This window comes from Haemaphysalis longicornis, unplaced genomic scaffold (genome assembly GCF_048455015.1).
Source record: "Haemaphysalis longicornis isolate Haplotype H1 unplaced genomic scaffold, Haemaphysalis longicornis Haplotype H1 scaffold_9, whole genome shotgun sequence".
NCBI classification, from domain to species: domain Eukaryota; kingdom Metazoa; phylum Arthropoda; class Arachnida; order Ixodida; family Ixodidae; genus Haemaphysalis; species Haemaphysalis longicornis.
This window is the reverse complement of record NW_027526460.1, coordinates 17,482,376-17,506,735: the sequence shown is the minus strand read 5'-3', so window position 1 is coordinate 17,506,735 and position 24,360 is coordinate 17,482,376. Positions and strand designations below refer to the sequence as shown.

Below are 24,360 nucleotides of genomic sequence, written 5' to 3'. Positions count from 1 at the left end.
TCGTCAAAGAAAGCCTCCCGCTTCGCGTGCCATTAACTGGGCTCGCTGAATAGGGAACCCGATAATTAATTAACGCGGCCGTTCTATTCGTGGAACAAAAGGACGGAATCCCGGAGGCTAATGAAAAATGAGCACGGGCTGTCACACGCCGGCTAGGCTTGTCGCGAAGGGCAGCGACAGTTCCGAAAAACCAGAAATCGACTTTTATAAAACGCTCGTCTACGCGAGAGAGAGCTGTAAAGGGGCACTTAGCGAGAGCTTCGTAAAGATCTTCGCGGTTCTCCATCGTTGAAGTACGCGGAATCGCGCTGACTTCTGCGCGAAAACCGATGTGCTAAAAGGCAGTCCGATGGGCAGATTGCAGTCAAAGCTAAAGTGTCTGTAGATGCACTGTTCGTAAATGAGGTTTGCACTCCCCTGCAAATGCTCCGCTGAGGGAAGGCACCGGTACTACAATCTTGTAAATGGAGGCAACGTCTTTGTGCTAAGCGACAGCTTTATAGAGACGATATTTTAAGGAACTTTGACGCATAGCACTACCTTACACGTCAGCTTATATCTCCAGGTAAAATCGCTGGAACCTTTATGGCTTCATCTTGTACTAAGGCTGAAATATAACAAATTGTTTCAATCTAAACACCAAATACTCAATACTAGGTATAAAGGGATGATGATGATGCTGCTGATGGTAATAATATTAGTAATTTTCAACTGCCGAATACCCTATTCCGGGATGCCGGCTTTTCCTACTAACTTCACCAGCACTTAGCCAGACGAATGTATCCTTAGGCATGCAATTTTGCCGTGTCATGGCTGTACCAAATTTTCTGTTTTCATCCACTACTTGTCCCGTAGTTGGGGAACCACAGCGTGATTTCTTTCATCGATCTATCATATCTTCTTCGCATAGCAGTAGCGCATCATGACCCAAAGGCACTTGCTATAGGCGGCGTGGCACTGAATAGACAGTAGAGGCCTAATCAATCAAAGCACGTTACCTACACCAATCGACTACGTGGCAAGAACTGGACAAATTTTCGCTTGATGTTATGTTGAATGTTTTTACTTATAAAATTACGTTTATGCTGATTCTGTAATTTAACTGTTCATTATTTTATGAATATGAAGTTGAAGTAAACGAAGGAGGCGCTGGCTCAGCCCCGAAGCCAACCAACACTTTCCGTTCTCTAAGCAGGCGTACACGTTTCCGCTATTCAAGGTCCCGGAAGATTTAAGCATAATTATTGACTGATGACTAAGATTGAACACCATTGCAGCCAAGAGAAAAGATTACTTAGAAGGAAGCAAATGCAATTTTGTGATTGCGACAGCGCGCGCGCACACACACGCACCCGCGCACGCGGCGAACGCACACGCACGCACGCACACACACATGCATGCGCGCACTCCCTTCATCCCTACCTCCCTCCCTCCCTCCCTCCCTCCCTCACTCACTCACTCACTCACTCACTCACTCACTCACTCACTCACTCACTCACTCACTCACTCACTCAGGTACGCGCGCACACGCTCGCACGTCAAAACCTAGAGAGAGAGAGAGAGAGAGAGAGAGAGAGAGAGAGAGAGAGAGAGAGAGAGAGAGAGAGAGAGAGAGAGAAAGGACGCAACGCATACTCTAACCTAGCTTTCTGTACAGCTCTACTGCATCTTCTAGCATACTGGGCTAGCAAATGTCGGCTGAGCCCTAGACTGCATTCCTTCTCAAAAACTCGCCGTGAAGGAGCGACGATTACACTGTCTTTGGAACGGATATCTGTCTCTGCAAACTATAGTGGATAAAGAGTGTTTTACTACTCATACAATTTTTGAGAAGAACCACCTCCCTTGAAGTCCGCAACCAAAAAAAAAAAAAAAAAAGAATCCATCCGTTCTCGAGCACGGTGAACACGTACAACCTTAGTCGCGAGCGTTTTCACCTTCCAATAATCGCAGCTCTTGGGAGACATGAGAGGCGGGGTAGTCGACCGGGTGGTGAGAAAATGTGCTCGTTAGCGAAGAGAAGCCCCGAAACTACGGGCAACAAGCTCAAAATCGTCGTCGTTGTTAATCTAATTTGGAAGGCACCGCCTGGGACCAAGAAGCACGACATGCGGGCGAACATAACAACCAAGAAAGACGCAAAAGCACGGTACCCTCTTTCTTCGGCCTTGTCTCGCAGTGTCTGGCAGGATGCACAGCGCTTGCGATGCCTCGCCGCTTTCTGGCACGCCTTCCGCCCCCGAGCGACGCGGCGCCCACCCCTCATGTCACTACCACGCCCCATCTTCTACGCTTCGCCCGTTTATTTTGCTTTGCTGTCCGTCCTTGTGCGAAAGACGGAGAACGCAATTCTAGCGCGGGGCGTCTGTTTCCTCCTGAAGCTACCCAGCCGCCGATTGACACCTGCTAGATAAGACGGAAGCCTTACTGCCCGTTACCGTTCGGAGTCTAGTTCGCTTGCGCGATTGGCCGGGCTTAACAATGCATCAGGACACTCTTAGCGTGATGGGCTTAATTAAAATAGGGTACAGAAAGCCGGAAGAAAAGGCCTCCACTACGTTGCGGTAGTTGCGGCCTATAACTTTTGAGCTTTGGAGTCGATTAGGTGTTGGCTCGACCTTTCCGCAGTCACCCCTGGTGCCTGTGCCCTGAGCGAAAGGTTTGGTGCGTTGAGCCTTTAGTTTTCTTTTTTTTTTCTACACTCGTTCGAGGCCTGCGCGGTATAATAAGCAACAGAAATGACCAGTGCACAGACGACGTAACAAAAAGGTGTAACTGAGAGGGCCAGAGAGAGAGAGAGTGGCAGCGGAAACGGGAACAATGAGGGAAAGAGTAAGCGATAAAAATGTTGAAAGAACAAAAAAAAATAATTAAAATAGGGGTAATGAAACCAAATGCGACCGCAAGCGTCGAGGCTCAGCGCACCACCATGAGCCTGTACAGGCGCCCTTTCTTTTCGGAGCCGCAAAAGTGTGTAATACGGTTGTCCGGGGCTGGGAAAGCGGCACACGTACGAATTCTGGCGCGGCGCGAATTCTTTCCGCTGGGAAGGCGGAAAGCATTCTCGTTTTCGGGTGGGGCGGAACCACCGCCGCGTTGTGGTCGGTGCTTCCGAGAGAAGTAGAGAGAGAGAGAGAGAAAAAAAAACAGAGAACAATGTATCTAAAAACAAGAAGGGAATGCCCGGCTTTCTAACAATGTCGGACTCATGAACTGCGAGGCGCATGGTCGTTTCCGCACAAATTTATTTCCAGCGAGCATGATAGGGGAACCGAGAACGCTGCTTTGTATTTTTCCTGAAAAACAGCGCTTCTCCACTTTCGCCGTATACGAGGTCACGTATCTGCCGGGCGCTTTTGCGGAAAGGTTGCGCTTCAGTTATGCAAAAATGTGAATAGTCTTTATCGCGCCTGGCGTGGTAGGAATGAAACAGCTCCGCAATCGGAACGGTGAGGGGAAAATAGCATTGTGGGATAAGGCAGAACACACGTACGCACAAAGAAACGTAATTGGCGAAAGTCATATGCGGCGTGCGTAAGATTATTTTTTTTCAAATTTTATCATTTCGTTTTACGCAACGGTGAAGCAAGAACTGCAAACGTCGCACATTGGTTCAACGAATTAAACACAAAAAGTAGTGTACCAGCAGTGGTAAAGACATGCTGAGCATGGTAGGACGTCGGCGGTTTCACTTATTTTTGTGTGAACCAGCTCCTTGTAGATATGCAGTACGCATCGTTTTGCCTATAATCGGTATAAATAAACAGTAAGAGTTGATCAACGTGGTGGCACCGCAATGAACGTTGGAGAGTGTTTTATGGGGCATGAAAACTATTTTTCTCCGTCAAACATAAGAATATTGTAAGAAGTGCGTATCGTTTCTTTTGTTTGTTTCTCATATTTGTGATTGCGGACTGTCGCAAACAGGAATCCGGGAATATGCCGATATCAAGTCACAACACCGGAACAGATTTCGCTCGAAAAAATGCTTACTTAGCTCTATCAAAGGACGCGCAATTTTCTTCAAACTTAAATTCCCCATGCAGCTCTTCATAACACCAGAAGGGGAATCGATGGCATGGCTTTATTTGAACATTATATGCGATATTCATTCACTGAGTAACACCTTCACCATGTAAATTTGGGGCAACTCACAAAAAATACCTTCAGGCTACCCTAGTGCAGAGTTGAAATGCCTTTTCGCCTCATAAATCTTCACGCGTGTGTGCTTCAAGTTTCTTCTTTGGTTATATACCCTCGCACCGTGCCTGCCCTCCCGCGGGCTCTGCACTCATATACGGCATGCGCCGCGGTGGAGGTTCTTGATCTTAACCTTACTTGAGCCTTTTTTTTCTGTCAGAACACTCGAATAACCACGATTCATGCACCACGACTGCTGCCGCGACAAGAACGATCGAAGCGGACAGCGCCGTAGCTGACGATGGGGCGAGTGGCGCTTCCTCTCTATTAGGGCGAAGCTGTTAACTTCTCGTTGGTCAGAAAATTTTGTCTGGTAAACAAACAACCCAGACAAAACCCAACAGTTCTCGCCAAAGACGCCGAGCGCATGCGTCAGGCTAATCAGGCATACAGCACATAGCTCAGTATTCGTGTAAAAAAAAACACAAAATAAACATCGAAACCACATTATGGATGATAAGGCGCCGGTGAACAATCGGACCCCCCTCCCCTACCACATGTTCTGGTAAAGATTAGATTTGCAGCTGCTCTCGAAAGGGGAGGGGCGTGACGTCTTTCCAGAGCCATCGCATGCGTGAAGCTAAGGAGGACCCGAAAGTTCTCACCCAAGACACAGAGCGCATGCGTCATGACCCAGCATTTTCCGCCAGAGAAGCAGAGTTGAAGCGACAAGCCCGCCGAGACAAGCAGGAACATTTCATACCCTCCTCCATCAGCAGGTGTTGGAGTTAAAACAGCGGCGCTGGACCTCCACTTTCACAACGTGGGATAGCGCTCATTTTTTCCCCTTGCACTCTTAATGCATGTCAGCACCCATTTTCGTTAACCCTTTTGTCTTTGTTATTCTACTTTATTGCTTTATCTGTCTTACTCCGTCTACAGTTTCTTGCCGGACAGTAACACGCGGGAGTGTATTGGGACCTTAGCGAAGGTGCCTTCAAGACAGTTAAGGGAGTGTACAAGAGTGGTGCAGATTTTTGCCATTTTACAGGGTAAGAACTCAGACTTACGTGATGTAAGCGGCCACCTTACTTTTTTATCAATTGTCATCCGCAACGGTGGCTATGTGGCTAAGGCGTTGCGCAGCTTAATATATGAGTTCGATCCCGCCCGTGGTGGTCGTTTTCCTGAAGGCAAAAACAACAACAACACACCCATGTGTTGAGATTCTGGCTCACGTTAAAGATTTCCAGTTCGTCGAAATGAACACACAGTCTTTCACTAAGGTGCGGTTTATAACCGACTCAATTGTTCGGCCAATTCTAAGATATTTGATATGTAAATAAAATACGGGAGGCGGACAACGTTACAAAGCTAGGCCACCAGGAAGGTCTAGACCACCATGAAAGTCAAGATCACCAGGAAGGTTTGTGTGCGCCTATGCTGCTGTAGCTGCGAATAACTTCCCGCTGTAGATGCTCCCTTCGTGCTGCAATACTATGATACTTTCTCGCAGTATCATAAAAGTCACAGGTTTATTGTACAATATATATGCGTGTAGCAGTCGTGTCGGCTTGCAGTGCCTACAGAAGAAACACCTTCCGGTTTTCTTCTCAGACAGACGCTTACATGCAAGACACGGTCCTGGAGGAAACGAAAGCACCTCCAGTTACTTTTGCTCCGTAAAGGGTGCACTACCGCATACTGAGTCTAACTGTGGCGAAGCCTACTTTGAAGCGCATTACTTTCGTAGGTCACTGTTGGGGTTTTGTTGTTTATTCCACCGAATGACGGCATAAAGAAATAAGATAGAACAATGGGTAGAAAGAGTTTACAACTTGTTACGGGCAAAATTTGATTTGAGCCTTCTGCATAGACGCCCGAACTATTTCGGAGAGGTGGGCACGTAATCACCCCGACACAAAGAGGTTGCTAAAATAAATAAATAAATAAATAAATAAATAAATAAATAAATAAATAAATAAATAAATAAATAAATAAATAAATAAATAAATAAATAAATAAATAAATAAATAAATAAATAAATAAATAAATAAATAAATGATCTAGGTGGCGGACGGAGTCGGACAGGTGGTTTAGCGGCGACTATGTGGACATGAGCCTGCACTTCTCGCGTCCGATTGGCAGAAGTGGCAATGTTCGCACTCAGAATGATTCGGGAAGTCCTCGAGTGTGGTGTGCACGAGAGAGAGTATTCGCTTCCTTTTATGAAGGAATTTTGCGCTGGCGTCCCCTGTAGCAAATGAAAAGTGTTGGAAAATGCCATCAAGCTATGTGTCTACATAAGAAGAATTTAAATAAACTCCTTCATGCCATAAGCATACCAAGAAAGCATGCAAACGTCACGCTACCCAATATGCGGAACAAAGAGAACATCGTTTATAGAGATTTAGGCTTACCAAGAAGACTGAACGAGATCTGCCCAAAATTACGTATTCAAAAGCACTCTATTGAGGGCTCGGTCGGTGTTGCTTGCGACGAGGCGATCATCTACGGTTCAGTTCGGACGCGTCGCTATCGAGCTTACTTTACGGGGTCATGCCTGTGTTGGCGGAGGAGGTTCTAATGCAAAGGGGGCGTCATTCGTTTTTTACTGGGCTCGCGCGGCCAGGACCGCAGATGAGAATGTGCCTAAAGTGTTCTCTTTCGACTTTTAATAAAATCTTCGAAGAAACTGTGTCGCCTAGTATATCGTTCGTGCGCGTCAGGTGTCTGAAACCAGCGGCAAATTCGAAACGTGCGGACAGATAGTAAGCGGACATCTCGACCTGCATGAAATAGAAACTACGTTGTCGAGAAGCGTTTCCGACTGCACTCGCCTGTACGTCAACCCTTGAAAAACGGTGCAGTGAATATCAATAACGTCTTAACCAGGGCTACTTGGGAGTCTTGCTGGTTCAGACATCTGTGTTCAGTTATGCACGGTCTTTTAGTGGCAATTTAGAAAGATGAGGAAGCAATTGGCTTACTTCAGTATTCAGCATGGATGATCTCGTTCGACACAATTTTTTTCCGTGAGGGAAGGGGGGACGCGGCGTTATCAGGACAGTGGTCCGATTTTTTTGTCGATATCATGGTCACAGCCATAAATACTAGGAAATACTTTTTCCACAATCATGTTCGCTCTTAGTGCCCACCTGAACATGGCCGAACAAGGTTATTCATTTAAAATCATATAGGCCAAATATCGTCTCCGCTGGTAGAGGGTTTGTAAAGCTCCACCAGAAATTCAATAGTGTGATTGTGGGGTTTAACACGCCGACGCTATACAGGCGATGCGGCAAGCCGGAGTGGATGGCTGCGGATTAATTTTGACCACATTGGGATCTTTAGCCTGCGCCGAAATCTCGAACATGCGGGCGTTTTCGCTTTTTCCCTCCATCAGATAAGTGCCAAAAATTCAGTAAGAAAGGCGAAAAAGTATTCAAAACGCCATTTTTAATAGAAAGATGGTTAAAACGCAAATATTACCCCCATGCAACCTGGGTCTAATTTCAAATCCGCAATCCAAACTGCTTCGAACATGTCGAAACAGCACAATATTAAAAAAAAAAGTCGAAATGGCACAATCGGATAGTCGTTGGCTTCATAACGCGACAGACCCAGGTTCGATACAGACCAAGGGGGCTAGGTTTTGTTTTTTTTCTTGAGCCACCTTATGTGCGTTTGAGTAAAGCCCCTGTGTAAGTTGGTTTTTTGCAGTGCGTATTGCGTGTAACGATTTGGATTTTGGACTTTAACTTTGGACTTCGAACAAATCGGCTTTCGAGCAGAAAAAGCTTCGCGCTTTAGCCATCTTTTACATCACCCACGATCATTATCATCGTTAGAGAAATGTGACTTTCCTGCTCTGCGTTATGGGACAACGTCGCAAACAATGAGTCATAGAAAGCTTGGCTTTAAAGACTGGTGTCTACTATTTTCTAGTCTGTTCCGGAGACCACAGAATGAATACTCGTACGTTATGTCCTCGGACCATCTTTTTTTCAGAAGAGCACCCCCTGAGGAAACGAGCACGCTATATAAACTTTCCATATCGTGACGTAACTGTGATTTTAGAGAACTAAACGAGCCCATTGGTTAACAATTATGGTTGTTTCAAAGACAATTCTTCGCTTTGTTCTATAGCTAAGCATGCTTTATTCCTCAAGTAAAAGTTCATCGAATGCTTTCGACACCTTTTTTTTTTTTATTTTTCTTCTTCTGAAAATGAAAAGGTTTATCATGCCAGCCTATTTAGTTGTGAAGTGCTGTCGACTGCCGTGTTTTCGTAATCTAGCAGATTGATGTATTTCATGTAAATTGCTTATATACGACAAGAAAAGGCTACCTTGCTTCAATACACATTTCAACCCCTAAAAATGGCTTTTTCTTAAGTACGTGAAAAGGCCTTTCTTGGTCCGTCCCGCTGTAGCTCCTCGGACTCTTTATTGTTCCCACAGCACCTAAAATTTTTTTTTTGTTCCAAGAAGGCGAGCATACCACACACAACCTTCCAGCAAGCCCCGTGGAGCCCGGGAGCCATGTGTTGTACATCCTTGTTATGCGTTATAGTAGACTTCTTCAAAAAGATACCCGACGTACGTCGGAGTGCTTTTAGGCAACTAAAAAGTAGCTAAGCTCAACTTATCAATACTTGGGCTAAAAATCAGCGGGATACGCATACCTCGTGTCACAAACAAACCCAAGGCCTCAGTAAAGAGTAAGAACGGTATGAGCACATGGACTACTAATATATCTAATAAGAAAATGGGAACAAAGTAATGCCAGCCTGGTGGAGGGACATTGCTGCAACACGGAGCACATAATTCAGCACCACGAATATTAAAGTGGGACAAGATCGAATGCAGTCACAATAACGGGTACGAAGACACTGAGGGCCGCTGAATTTTTGCGTTAGTGGCGAAAACAAACAGGAAACTCGACGGGCCTGACTAACAACGTGCGAGACATGCAGGTGAAATTCTAAATTATAATTTAGCCGAAATCTGCTGTTATGTTCCGGAGTTTATCTACAGAGTGTTGGTAACTGAGCGCTGTGCTGTTACGCTTCATGCGGATTGAAATCATCGAGGTTTTGGTAAAGTTTAGTTGGTGCCTGGGCTTTATGGAGCGCATTTCTCAGCGAAACCTATATCATTTTGTAACCTGAGACAGTTCTGTACTGTTCCTAATTCGCGGTATAACTTTCAATTGTCAGCGACCACCAATATTTTTGAGTTTTGTACCTGCAATGACAGGTTATTAAAAAGCACCAAGTACAATAAACGCCAAAGGTGCGAGCCCTGGTGCCCGCCTATAATAACGCCAATGGCTGAGATGAAAATTTTATTGGTTCTTGATATTTGATTAGTAACTTCAGACCATTCAATGTAGTTCAGACCATTCAGATCAGACCATAAGGTGTAGTTTGTATCTCGTAAAGTTTAACAAAAGTATTTTGTGTGAGGCCTTGTGGAATCCATTTGTCGTATAGAAATAGACTGTGTCTACTCGACCGCCGTTGTACACAAAAACCGGCTATATCCATAGAAGCCACTAGAATATGTGTCTAAAGAGTTTTGTTACAAATTCTTGAAAATTCAGAATTTTTGTTTGAGGTAAACACAAAAGAGGTCGTATATACGACCACTTCAAAAGCTCCTGAGCAGCCACATCCGAATGACCCAGGAGGCAATTTTCTCGCATAACGTGACTCCAGATCTCTTCATCTTTTTGAGGGGCATTACTCACTCGGCTTATTTTACTGGGGCAAGCAAATATTAAAGCCATCTAGGCTCGGTGTGTACCTCGCGATAGAAAAATGTTCGTCGGTAGAAGTCATTTGATGGTACCTAGAGTTAGCAACTCGTTCATCTGCCCCCCCCTCCCCGCAATATATCACTAATGGGGGGGGGTGGGGGGGGGGCGGTCGTGACTCCTTGCCCTGTGGACACTAGTGTCACCACAAAGTAAAAACTTCTCCTGCACCAATAGCTTCGAAGCAGAGTGCACCCTGCCTGGTGTTGCGCACATTCCTTGCGCGCGATGTCACCTGTTTGGATTTGTTGCCGGAGTCCATGGCTAGAACAGGCACACTCTCTGATCGTAGGTTTCCAGCATCAAAACGACATGGTCTATATTTTCAAGGCTCTGTATTTAGTGAAACCGATTTCGGAGCCCGTAGACGAACCGTACCTGGGCTTGGAGTGGTGTAGAAGGGCGCGTCGGTCGTTTCTACCGCCGCATCTAGACTTTGTATCGGAGACCAGGAAGGCGGCGTAGAGGCACAGCGGGAAAGCCAGGCCTGCAGGAGCTCTACGGGTACAAACATTAAAGCTTTATTAGGCGCGCACTTCAGTGATTGAAGTTGCACTACAGAAAAAAAAAGCAGTGAATAAACTGCGGAGTCCAAACGCGGGTATACTTAAAGCACATGTCGCATGGGTTCAGGCATCATTACGCTAATGGTCTGCGCGCTTGGATTACAGCAATCATTGCTGAAATACTTTGCACGCCAATATTGATTTGTTAGGCAGGAATGTTGGAAAGCTTTAATCACCGTTCTTCTATTTGAAACTTGAACTAGGATTTTCGGAACTACGCATGAAAGCATCTGTCAGTCCTGTCATGTGTGTGAGAGAGCTACAAAGTCGAAAGACATGCTGGGGTTATTTTTTGTTTTATGTTGGTAAGTTCCATCCTGTACAATTCCACAGAACATTTCCTGCAAACTAATTTAAAAGTATGTATTTGTGAAGTTCTTCTGTTTTGGCAGCGATAATGATCACGGGAGAAATTTGACGACCAATTTGTGCAGGGAATAGGTCCCGTGTACAGGCACTGCGGGAAAGAACACAAAAAAAACATTACGCAAATTGTCTGGGGTTGCATAATTATGAGCAAGAAATCACGGAATACTTTTAGAAGGAACATCTAAAAACTCATTAACACAGTTCGAGCTGTTTGTCCAACAAAACCAGCAGCCTTAAACGTCAACACAACAACCACAATATGTTCACTTTGTCGTCCCCCTTTCGTCTAGCCTCAGCTGGAACTTCTCCTCCGATAACCATCTCACCGGTACACGGCATTCCGGTTCGTAAACTGTACAGAACTGATGGTACCTAACGCCATCTACCGGTTCGCTGGCTCCACCTGGTAACGTAAGAGACAGCTTAGACGGCGTAAATTGGGAACAAATAACAGACGCTTAAAAGTTCTCGCATCAAACTAGCTAAGAATATACCTGCCTTCGCCTTTCCCACACAGCGGCAGCTGTACGTCTTGAAAGGACAATACGCACCCGAAGAAGGTCCCCCTTCGGCGTAGTGAAGTTCCTCTTCGAAGTAGTAGGTGGCCTTGAACCCCTGGCCCGGAGACTGGCTCCGGCTGACGAATTCCACGAACATGTCGGGCCCCGTCGACAGCAGCTCGACGAAGTAGTGCGTGTTGCAGAACTGGGCGATTACGCGGGCAGCCTTGTCCTTCCCGTCATGCACCACTATTGTGTCCGGACTGGTGAGGCAGCTGCAAATAAATAAATAAATAAATAAATAAATAAATAAATAAATAAATAAATAAATAAATAAATAAATAAATAAATAAATAAATAAATAAATAAATAAATAAATAAATAAATAAATAAATAATGTCTCTTTCTTAAGAAAAAGGTGGTTAAAACGCGCAGCGACTTCGGCCAAGCCTCAATGGTGCAATCGGATAGACGTCGGCTTCATAACGTTTAAAATAACGTCGGTTAATAATGAGACTGCTTATAACTATGCATTGCTGAATATGGACCCACAACTAGCCTTTGACTATGGGTCCAAGCACCGTTGCAAATATTATGTACGTATGCTTGAAATAAAATGATTGATTGATTGATTGATTGATTGATTGATTGATTGATTGATTGATTGATTGATTGATTGATTGATTGATTGATTGATTGATTGATTGATTGATTGATTGATTGATAACACGAGGGGCTCAGGTTAGATTCCGACTACGGGGAGCGCTTCTTTCCTGACGCGCGTGGCATGCCTTCGCTTATCATCATCATCGTACTGTGAAACCCGTTGTGTAAAGTTGGCTTTTCGGCAGTTTCTTAATTTATCTCCGTTATGCGTTTACTGTGTAATATGAATTTACAATAATTATGTTTTCATGTTCTGTTTCCTTTATGAAGGCTTAACAAATGAGCTTAGGCTGTTTTGCTGCAATTAAACTCTTTTGCTCTATATTTCGGTATTGTTGATGTCCAGTGACGCGTCCTGTTATTTTCAACTACCACTCTGGATTATTGGTCTAATTTGTAATGAACGATCATGATCGCACTTTGTTCATCTTTCCATGTCAAATTGATTTGTGTATAAATGTACATTATATTATTGCTAATTTATTCTGACTGCTCATGTTTTACCTGTATTTATGTACTTTATGTACAGTGATAATCCACGGGACCTCTTTCTGCATTCCGTACCAATGTATGCACTGCATCATTTAAAAACTGCCTAATAAACTTCAACTAGTCCGTTTTGTCTGGAAATCGAACGCCATCATTGACGCATAGAAAGCGCTACTTTAATAAATAAGGAAAACTAAGGACATCCACGCAGTAAGTGTCCTCCTTCAAGATGCAAGGTTCTCGTGAAACTGCCGAACCAAATGAGATAAATGAACACTCAGTTACTAAATAAAATTTGCGTTTAGGACCTTATACATGCTATTATTGTTTTAATTCATGAAAATATTTGATTCAGAAATTGCTTTATCAAATAAAATATCCCGCTGCCTAGCCTTAAAAAAACGTAGATAGGTCAGCTCAAAGCTGACGTTTTGAAAGCACGCCTCAAAGCCCCACATTGTAGTGGGCCGTCACGGAGTGGGTTTTTTGCATCAGGTTAGGTTTTTAATCTAGTTATAGTTAGACTAGTTATAGCGCTTCGGTTGAAGCCTCAAAAGTGTCTGTAACTCACAGCGCATCTCGAAAAACTTTAAGTAAAGCCCCATGAAAAAAAAAAGGATAGTGTTGGTACTTTTTTGTCAAGGGAATAAAAAAATGAACTTGCGTCTGCAAGCAACTATCACGAGTTTCACGAAGCTAGCGGTATCGCGCGAATGCAAATGGTAGTAAATTTCTCGTGCAGTTTACTTATTGGCTGGGCATCAGGCTTTCGCGCAGATTCCCACCATTATTTCTCACACCAATGTGGATTTCTGCTTAATTTTAACATTTACTTATATGCACTACATTGGCACAACAAAAACAAAACCAACCCGAGTAGACAGGCGAGCTAAACCAATAGAACAAAAGGAGGATGGCAAGAACTGCGAAGACTCCTTATAGACTTCCAAATCCTGCGCATTCGGAACCGATTTTCGTTCCAGATATTACTTAGCTCATCCTTTCTCTCGGTAGCCACTCCGGTAGCCACTCCGCTACTCTGGTGGCCCACCAGTTGACAACTGGTGGACCACCCCGGTAACGGAGTGGCCCGTTCTCTGCCTAAACATGACCTGTCCGACTCAAATTATTTCTCTTGACTTGAGCTATAATGTCTCGTACAACAGTTAGCACCCTAATACAAGACACCCGTTTCCTACATTTAAGCGTTGCTCCAACATCCTTAATCCTATGGCTAGCTGGTTTGACGTATATTTTTTTTACAAGACGCTTAGTATCACCCCAAGTTAATACCCGTAAGTTAGCACCAGTAGTTGCAAAACGTTCTGTTGCAAAACATTGTCTTGAGGGACAAACGTAACCTACAGTTCATTACTGGAGAGCGCTTGTCGAATGTACCCTACCCGGAACTAACCATAGGCCTGATTTATTTCTTAGGGTTTAGATACGCCCTGACAAGGGACCAAAGGTAGCTATATTCAACTACCTATTCCAGTCTTTCATTACCTGGGCTCAAGGATAGTTTTCCGCTCTGATGTTAAATACTGCCATCATTTCTTTCATATTTATTTTGAACACAGTGCTTGAGCTTTTTGAATGCAGTTCCTGAACGATCCTCTGCACGTCGTTTTCCAAAATCACTGACAGATAAAGGCTTGAGAGCTTTATTCTGCTGATAACATAAGCAAGTACACCAGTTTATTTGGAAGAAAAAAAAAAGGCCACACTCACGCACGCACGGACATTATACACACACAAGCCCGAAAACTCGAGGAAAAGTGCCGTGTATCTGTTGTACTTACGGCTTCCACTGCGGTAGCGACTCTCAGATAATGAGCTCAGGCGCCACCGTGGGAGCGAGAATTTTCGAAGTGCTAGTTAATTAGGTTCGCGGTCGATCGATTTCCTGGCGCTGTTTGCTCCTCGGTTTGGTTGAGTATAGCATTGTGTGTTGTTGCTTTTTTCCTACCATTTCTAATCTCGAAATCTTTGGGGGTAGTTAATGACTGTGTTCTCATCCTTTCTTAGTTGGGCCTACCCTTTGTGGCGTGCGGAGCAGTCGCGTAGTCGCGCTTGGCCTGCTTAAGAATAAGAATGGTTAAACGCAAAACATTGATCTATCTTCATCTGGATTTGTAACCATACATAGCCATAACCACTTGTTTCGAAAAAAGATAACAACACAGGAATCGCATGGCATGCAGATCTGACCAGGGTGCTTTTCTATCCATTATACATACTGTACTATATAATTCCTACTGCGCATACATTAATAAAATGACCCATGAAGATAAATTGCAGCAGTATTTTGCGAGCTTGAAGAAATTACCCTAACAGTGAGTACAAATGCATAGGAAGGGTGTGACTAACAGAAGGATGTCTCTGTAAAAGCGTAGCACAGAGCACAGATGACATGGGCTGAAGATGTGTCTTGTTGTAAAGTTAAATGAATGCACGTAATCTCTGTGACGTGAATAAAAGTTCTGCCTAAATGAAGCCTTTTATTCAATCACTGGAAACCAGAAAACGTTACACTTGCTTCACCGGTTAAGAAGCAAAGAAGACACAAAAAAAAAACCTGTATGGAGCATTGATGCAAGTGAAAATGAGAACATCGGGACATCATCTCGCGCCATTTCTTACCCGGGGGAAGGGTGAATTCTAAATCCCGTTTCGTCAGGGAAGAATCGCTTGAGCGCTTTTATTATCTACTGTGCACACAGCTGAAATTCCCAAGGTACACCTGGTGCACTGCCGCTTCTTCGTTCTTTTCGGTAACATGAAGAAAAGATACTATATAACCTATGGAAAGTGAAGCTAATATTAAAATTAATGCAAAACCACCTTAACATTTACTTGGGAATCAGCGGATTTGGTAAGCTGCCTCCAATGTGCTGCATCCAGCGAAGTATTAAGAAAATGCTCACTAGAATTGGCTGTTGCCAGTGAATCAAGTACGTCGCAAAGAATTGTTGTAACGTCAACTAGCCTACTGGTTCCGGGCTAGAGCCTGTTTTCCTTTCCGGGCCGGAAAAAGGGCCCAAATGGAACGGGTTTCGTGAGGAGTTGCTGTTTGAGTGAATTCGGCCTCTCTTCCGTATGACCAGTATTAGGGAGGGCGGATCCGCTTCCATTACGGTTCGTTTTTTTTTTTTTTTTTTTTTTTGCAGGATGGAGAGAAAAGAAAATGTATTGAGCTCCAGAGTAGGACGTCGCGGTTTTGTTTTCCGACCATGGGAGCTGTTTCGTTGGCGGCAGCGGGAATTTTGCCGCCATCAACTATTTAGACTATGTCGAATAAAGTAATGTTGGACGTTCTCTTGATGATGTTCTCTTCAAGCGAAATACACTCTAGGGGAGGGTCGCGCATCAGCGCGCAAAAATATTTTGATGTGCCGCCTCCAAGTGGGTCTTTAGTGTACTAAGCAATGAATTTAGACCACTTGGCGTCCGAAACAGCTTCAACCTCTTGCGCTCTAAATATTAAAAAAAAAAACATGGGCGTGAGAGGCATAACATTACTATATTTTATGGCCGTCAGCTGCTTCACAATAGTTTACGTAATAAAACCACAAGAAAGCCATTCTGAGACTGCGAAGAAAAACAGCGCGAAAGACAGGACGAAGTAAACAACTACAAACCACAGGTGCTGACGAACAGGCACTGACGCTGATCGCTTTATTGCAGCAGGAACATATATATACACAAACAGATATCGCAAGAAAATATGATAGCGCGTGACAAAAACGTAATCCACCACGTGGATTTACGGCGTAAGATGTTCATGACAAGTACACTATTTTCTTTTCCAGAAGGGGGCAGTCGTCGGCTCGCTTGCACACCCGTTTCCTTTATTTTGATTTCAAAGGCTCCAACTATTTCCCGCTCCCTCTGTCCAGGACACCGTGCGAGTATCGCGCTGTCATGGAAGACTGAAGTGCAATGTTAGTGCACACTACCCCCCCCCCCTCCCCCCCCCCCCCCTTTTCCCGTCCCGACTTCCTTCATTGAAGAGTTGGTAACCCTAAGGTGGTGGCTGCTGCCGTGCGCAGAGTTCCTCCGTTCAAATAACGAGAAGCGGAAGGCCAAACTTAAGAACTGTAGCATGTACAAAAAAAGTTGCAGCAGACAAGGCTGCGGCAAAAAGGCGACCTTAATCCGGCAGAGTAGCACCCTGAAGCTCTGTTGTTGACGCACTGGCTCCGATGCTCGCGCTTGCGAGAATTTAAGGAGCAAACCACAACGGTCAAAGTTATACGCCCGGCCCCACAGAGTGTTTCAATGGCCCTCAAACAAAATGTACACAAAACAACCATTGTCCATGGAGAGCGCGGGTTGTATGCTAAGCGCACGCCTATGAACGCATGCGGAGGCAGTCTCCTAAGCAAGAGAGACTGAATCAAATTATCCTAATGTACAACACTGTAGAACCCTAAATAGCTTTGGTGGAACGGCTCTTCCACATTGCTAACGAAGCGTTGACGAAAAAAATGGGTTTGTCTGTCCGACACAACGTCGAGATGAAACTCTTGCTGAGTTCAAAGAAAGGAGTCTACTAAGTTGCGAATATTTATTTGGACATTCTTTTTTACTCCTGCTGTAATATGCTCGTGCATGTCAGTAACTTTCTATTTGCACATCTGAAAAGCAGTATCCTGACTGCGGATTTGAAGACCCAAGTGGAAAGCACCATCTGTGTTTCACTTGTGATAGACGAGCACCACACTTGCAGTTAAACATGACGGGAATAAATTCGGTGCTCCTTAAAAAAATTGTTTAGGAGCGTTTCCCCACATTATCTGCTGCCGGCGGAGTTCATATTCGTATAATATACGTAGTTCGATCTGAGTGTTAAATTGCTGACTTCATTTCGCCTCAGGACTATTCGGTACCAGATTTTAATTAAAAATTCTGATGTAACGTTATTGTTACAACACGTTACAATGTTCGAAGTGTAACTGGAACGCGTTCTTTTCTCAATATAGGAATTCGTAACGGGAACTCCTTTTTCAAAATTGGGAACGAGCGAGCAACGAGCTTTCGTTCCTATTTTGGAGGAACGTGCACAACACTGACGGCGACAACGTCTTTTGCGCTGTTTTTCTTTGTAGCACAATGTACAAAATGGCCCTTCAGCAAACCCTGCTGCATTCTAAGACCCCGACAATGACGGTACCAGAACAGCAGGTAAGATTACATTGAAAAAGTGCGGGATGCATACTCTCCTTTCTGGTTGGATTATCTTTTTTTTTTTTTTTTGAATGCACGTATTTGCTGAACGAAAAAGAAATGAAAATTCCTCAAGGAGGTGTAATCCGTCATGGTAGGCAGAGCAGAGGCGGCTCAAAACAGAGAAACAAGATCTGCTCCGCGCATCCCAAGGTGTTGCAGTGGAAGTAAGCGTAGTTCCTGCGACGGATGATTTAATTAAACATAAAATTTGGGCATGAAACTGCCGCCATGCCTGACAAGAATCAAATCTCGGTGCTGGCAACAACCCTATCCAGTTGTTCAGTCTTTGCGCGAAAAAGGAACACGAGAATTTCCCATTCTGAACCGACGAAAAATGTCACCACGTGCGTTGCTATTCTTAGAACATTCTCAATATTGCCTTTGCTGAGGATGCAAATACAAGCAGGCGAGCATCTAAGGGGCAAACGAAGAAATAAAGCAAAAAAAAAAAACATACCGAAGGAAGAGCATGAAGAAAAAAAATTACGCCCACCTCCCCTCGCGGGAACCCTGGTGTGATGCGACGCTGAAGGGGGTTCCGTTGGGTGTTTCCGTTGGGTCGATTAGTCGAATTGCGTAAAACGCGTAGTGAACGTGAATTGCGTTTCAATCACATCGTTGGGTTCCACGCGAGGGGATGCGGGCGTAATTTTGAGCATAATGAGAGACGTTGTTGTTGTCGTTTAGACGGAGGCTTTATTAAAGGAACCGTCGCATCAAGCAATCGACGGTACAGCGAGAGAGCAAGCGCAAGTGCGGGCGACCGTCGACTGAGAGACCGGCCGGCAGATTGCTTACTTCGAATTTTGTGCCAGCGTCGACTTCACACAAAGGAAGGTGCATGTGATCCATTTAGGGCTTCCTATCCTACCAAGAGAGAGAGAGAGATCAAACTTTATTTAAAGCGGCCCATGTCCGGGCTGCCGAAAATGAGGTTCTGGTGGGCCTGGAAGACGTTCAGGTGGGAATTCCGCAGGTGTCAGGGCCCCGCACGTGGGCAATGTGCCGGGCGAGGCGAGGCCAAAGGATGGGGCGAAGATCAGGCGGAGGAGCGGCCCAGTTTCCCCATGAGTATGGAATGTGGGATGGTAAAAGGTGTTGATGAAGAAAGTGAGGTGATCGCCTGGCGCGAGGACAAGTCTTCACTATATCATGACCCGAGATGGCACGCCCCCTGTCAGGTGTGTGGTGCCTATTCCTACCAAGAGACTAGCAAATTTGCGTGAAATTATCCGGCAAATCACCAAGTGATACAGAAACTTAAAATTTAATATTTGTAACTAAGAAATAGCCCTCATCATGTTATATCGGAATGACGCGGAAAACATACATGCTGGCTCAATTTTACCTATATAGCACAGCAAGGACGTGGACACGGAACTTAAAGGGAAGGTGAAGGGGTTGCTAACTTTTCTTTCAGTTCTAAATGGAACTGAAAGAAAACGTGACGAGCAGCAAGCACACATAGAATAGTTTTCGGGAAAGAAATACTTTTGGAAGACCGGTATAGAAGCGGCACAATACGCAAACGAAAGTGGGCCGATGCTCTGCCCCCATTTGGGCGCGCGATGTCGGGAGAGCAAACGGATAAGAAAACCGGATGGGAATGCGCCATAGCTGGACTTCCGGCTATGGTGGCTGCCTGTGCCACGCACTTTTCCCCGTGTTTTATCTGGATGCTCGCCACAGGGGGAACGATACTCGTTTCTGTGTTGTTGTTGCTGATAGCACTTGTACGATTTTCATTTTGGAAGAGTATACACAAACGCCAAACCAGACATTTGTTACCATGCCGTGTTCCTAAGGGTGATATTACGATGTCGGGAGGCTTTAAACCATACAGAAGCCACAGACTAGGTCCCCGTGTTTGTTGAGAGCAAATATTGATTGATTGATTGATTGATTGATTGATTGATTGATTGATTGATTGATTGATTGATTGATTGATTGATTGATTGATTGATTGATTGATTGATTGATTGATTGATTGATTGATTGATTGAAGGGTTCAACGCGCCAACACTACACAGGCGAAGAGGCACGCCGTAGTGGAGGGTTCCGTATTATTTTGACCACGTTCAGGGGATCTTTAACGTGCGCTGAAATCTCGACAAAGCGGCCGCCGTGGCCGGCAGTCGAACCGCCTCAGCAGCACAATGCTATAGTGAGAGCTAATATACCACTCTTCTTTTGATGCTGTGTAAAATGTTTTAATACTTTTTTTTTCTGATGGCGACAGACATGAATGTTCAAATGTGGTGCTATAGATTGGGAGGATGATTAATTTCTATATTTTGGCCCCAGATGTTTCTTTCGTGTACCACAAGAAAAAAAGTCACATATTTATGTTCACGAAATACCTTTTTTTTTTTTTAAACGCGTTGGTTTTCGTTCGCTACAGGGCTTAGAATGTGTCCACAAACCAAACTTTTAGCTCGATTAAAACAAGGTTTCAATCCTGACAGATCTTTCTTTTCTCCCGGCTAATAGTTAAATAGTATTCCTACAATGTAAAATGACCAAGATCGCAACATTACTTATTTTGCAAGTGTACATGCCGCGTCAAGACAATATTTGTCTGGAATGGGACAATACCGTTCCAAACCAGCAAAGTACCATAACTTTGCGAGTTGCTAAGGGGGCCTATTTTATTTGCCTAAGGTTCCCTGCGATATCTGACGCCCTGTTTATGCTGTGCCATTGCATATTATGACCTGGAATGTACTGGTTACCGTTCAAGCTCACCTGGGATTCAGCAATACCCGTTGATAGAAAACACCCTAAAGCAAAATGGCCCAGAAATCACGATGAGACTAAAAAAGAGTAGAAGAGAAAAGTGCGTATACGGCCGTGTCTTAGTAGTGGTAAACGCTTAAATTTAGCTATTGTGAAACAGGACAACAATGTATTATCAAAAAACATCGGGGGTTATTACCAAAAGTAGCGTAACTCCTCACTGCGTTGTCCAGATGGTCTGTTAGAACGGAGTGGCCGTATTTTGATAAGAGAATGCGCAACGCACATGCGAAAACCCTCTAGAGCCGCAGATACTGCGGAGGCACAAGTATACTACCAGATTTTAAGAATAAATGTCAGTATAACGGGATGGCGCCACGTATCGAACATCAGCAATGACAGAAAAGGCATCGCAGCGCCGCTTACAAAATCACGCGAGCGCGCACGCGTGTGTGTGTACGTGTGTGGGTACGTGGATGTAGGTCGGGGGAGGACAACGCACAAAATAAATTGGGCAGCAGAGTATGTTTGTTGGTTTATGCATGTACAGACAATGGAAGTACTTTCTCGTATATACGTCTGCAGCGCATGAAGGCCATATTTGCGCGCAGGGCTTGTATGTGCTTTTCGCTGGGGCAGTGTTTATAAAAACACTTCTGAATTTTGGCACAAATGTGTATTTATATATCAACAAACAGTTGAGACAGTACTTAACGCTAACCTGAGCAATGCAAAAACACCCTGTGCTGGTTATCCAGTTTGGACATGTTCTAACGAAACTCTCAAGGCAGCGCCACGAAGCCGGTGCTTTGCGGTTGTCGGTCGTGTAAAGCAAATTGAATCTTGAAGATACTGGAGCCAACAGGTCGGGGAACAATGTCATAAAAAGAAATTGGAGTCACGTGCAAACACTGCAGTGCAAGAAAAATCGGGGAAAAGGCAAGCGTTTTTTGGAAAAGGCAAACGTCGGAAACCCCGCGACCGTTTCCAATGTATCCGACAGCCAGCGTGGCCGAAGGGTGTCAATGTGATATTCGGAGTCAGCGTGCGAGAAACTGTATAAACCCGCCTCTAACTAAATTATTTTTCTGGAAAGCGCTTCAGCTCCCCTTTAAGCAGATTTGGGTAATTTGTGTGTTTTAACAGATTTCTGACCTCTTCACAAGTTCCTTTAAACTGCAGTTTTTAAGACGCAATTATTCAGCGAAGTGGGAACGAGGAATTTCTCTTCATTATCTTCTGCACGTGTTTGAGAGCCGATTGCATACTTTCAAGGAAAAGGATATAAGCCCCGAAAAATTGACCATTGAAAAGATATTCTCGCGAAAATGCGGCCTGAATAGAAAGTTCCCGAATAGAAATGCAATAACGCGGTTGCGTTTGCACCGGAACATCACGAAACACGAGGCCCGCGTGACTCGTTATCGTCTAAAAAAAAAAAACAACGACTATACCCAGAAGTGCCGAAAAAGCATGTACACAGTTGTACACCGTGGATCATGCCATAACGATTTTTTTTTAACAGGAACATTCCTTGTTCCAGGGTCTTCGTTTGGCGGCCTTTTCTTTTTTGAAACCTTTTCCCGGGCCAGGTTTAACTAAAACTAGTCACCACCAACCTACTTCTATAAAACCCAGATCCTTCTTTTCTAGCAGGTCTCGGGGCGAGAGATATCTTTCGCTCACTCGAATGCGAGGACAGCCATAAATCTCGGCGACTCCAAACTTGTCACCGAAGTACCATAAATGGAGGCCGTCACGTGGACGCATACTTTGCCGCAGTCGCCACTCAAAAGCCAGCACTGCGCTACCCGAGACAGATCGCTGAGCTCGGAACCCGACTTCGGAACGCATCTTCAAAAGCGCCAAGCCACAAACAGTACCCCGGAAGACGAGACTCGGCAACAGCCCCTCGACCAGCTTTGCATACGGCTCGCAACCCTTTCTTTTTGTCCCTCGACGGGATCTGACGCCGTAGAAATCCGTGAGAAATGCTCCGTGTGCGTTGGGTTATCTTTTTCCTTCCCCGCCATTTTTTTTTTAAGTATTGGGGGGTGGACGGGGGGATTCGGCCTTTTTTTCTAGTAGCGCCGGCGACGCTCCGGGAACGAGGCAATCAACTTTAAGTGTTTCGACGCGTGGCGGCCCGCCCCCCTTTTTGCCCCTTTTGTTCGAGCCCGGCCGTCCCTTCATGCCCGCCATTCCGGACCGGCTTTCAGCTCAAAGATGATTTATAAAACGCTACTTTGGGCGATGAAGTAGGAAAGCCCGGTCGCCGACGCGCGGTTACAAGCGACGCTGCTGCTCGCGCCACTGGATTCAAAGAAGGAAAAAAAAAGGAAGAAAGCTTCGTTTCTTTTTCCCCAGATACTTTGGTATTTTGATTCTACGCGTCCTTTTACGCGACTTTGAAAGGCGGGACGTGGGCACGGACCGTGTATGCGCGAGAAGCGATAAGGTTAGATAGAGTACCTAACACCGTAGAATAAAAGCACTAAATGCGGTACTTATTGCGTTCCTTTCTTTCTTATCGCATTGTGTTCCCCACTTTCGTTTTCTTAGCCTCGCGGAAAAAAATGTTACCGCCGAAGTTTATCACTATGTGCGGTGTGTTGTATTCTTCTTCTCCCTCCTTCCCTCCCTCCGTCCCCCATCTCTCTCTCTCTCTCTCTCTCTCTCTCTCTCTCTCTCTCTCTCTCTCTCTCTCTCTCTCTCTCTCTCTCTCTCTGGGTCTCCTAGCTTGTCTCAAGGTGTACAATTTTTAACCCCAAAATTGCGATACGGGGTGAAGCCGCGTCGAAAGTTAAAATACAAACATTCGAGGCGGAGCCAAAATTGACGCTGAGAGTGACCGGAAGTGGTTGCGAGCGAGAATGCCTCGAGATGTCTCAGTGCAGATACGATGCGGGTAGGGATCAGTTACACAAAAACACACACAGTGTGCGCGGAGATCGCGGCGAACAAAACGCGGACGGCGCAAGAAAGGAGTCGGAAGTCGATGAAGGCCCAAGACGGAGCGATGGCATGATCGGCAGGCTAATGGGTCGACGGCGGCGTCGCATCCCCGTGCACCCCTCCTCTCCTGCCCCTTACACCCCAGATACGACTACCGGTGCGTGCTCTATTCGGCGTGCTCCGCGGTTCTGTGTGATTGCCGGAGTGCATTGCGAACGAAGGAGAGATGGGAGAGATTCTTCTCCGGCGAGCGGGTTATGGGCGCCAGCTGCCTTCGGAGGCGAGGACGTGCTTGCGATACACTTCCGTCTCGAATACCCGCCGATGATGCGACTGCACTGAGCGCTATTCAGACGCGTTTCCTGCTCGTTGTTTTTTTTTTTTTTTACTCTGTATTGGTATACTCGCTGACGGTGCTGAGGTTACTATCTTTGTCGCTGTTAGGAGAATGGCGGAGCATTTAAAATAGTCGGTTTGTACGCACATTTCATTCCATCTAGCTGTCGCATAAAGAAGTAAAAGAAACGAGGTCAAAGAAATTTTCAGTCCCTGGGCGACATAGAGCGAACACGAGCAACCATATTTTTAAATCGGAATCGCTAAAAAGCTGAAATTAATATTTCAGCGTTTAAGAGTAGGAATAAACATAAAAGAGTATTTCCTACAGAGCGGGAGAGGGGGGCCCCAAAAACAGAAATTGATTCACTCGACAGAGTCCAAGCCGTGGTTAAAAAGATCAATGGCCACTACAGCGCATAAATTTAAATATAAAATCGCTGTTATGGCATCGTTATACAGGGGGATCAAAATTTAGTCGAAATGTTTTTTTTTTAAATAAGGTGCTACGCTTTACGTGAAGACCACCTCTGCAGTGAGGTTATGTGCCC

At 45.0% G+C, this 24,360-nt stretch overlaps 1 protein-coding gene across 1 annotated transcript in view; it reads right to left on the bottom strand.

Annotated features, from left to right (window-relative positions):
* The window catches only part of LOC144151758 (suppressor of lurcher protein 1-like), a 154,649-nt gene that overhangs the window by 35,316 nt on the left and 94,973 nt on the right, over window positions 1-24,360 (bottom strand). The window contains exons 7-8 of the mRNA XM_077682892.1: window positions 11,447-11,670; window positions 10,339-10,458 (exon numbers count right to left, since the gene is read on the bottom strand). Coding sequence (XP_077539018.1) covers window positions 10,339-10,458; window positions 11,447-11,670 — 344 coding nt within the window. The remainder of the gene's footprint in view (window positions 1-10,338; window positions 10,459-11,446; window positions 11,671-24,360) is intronic.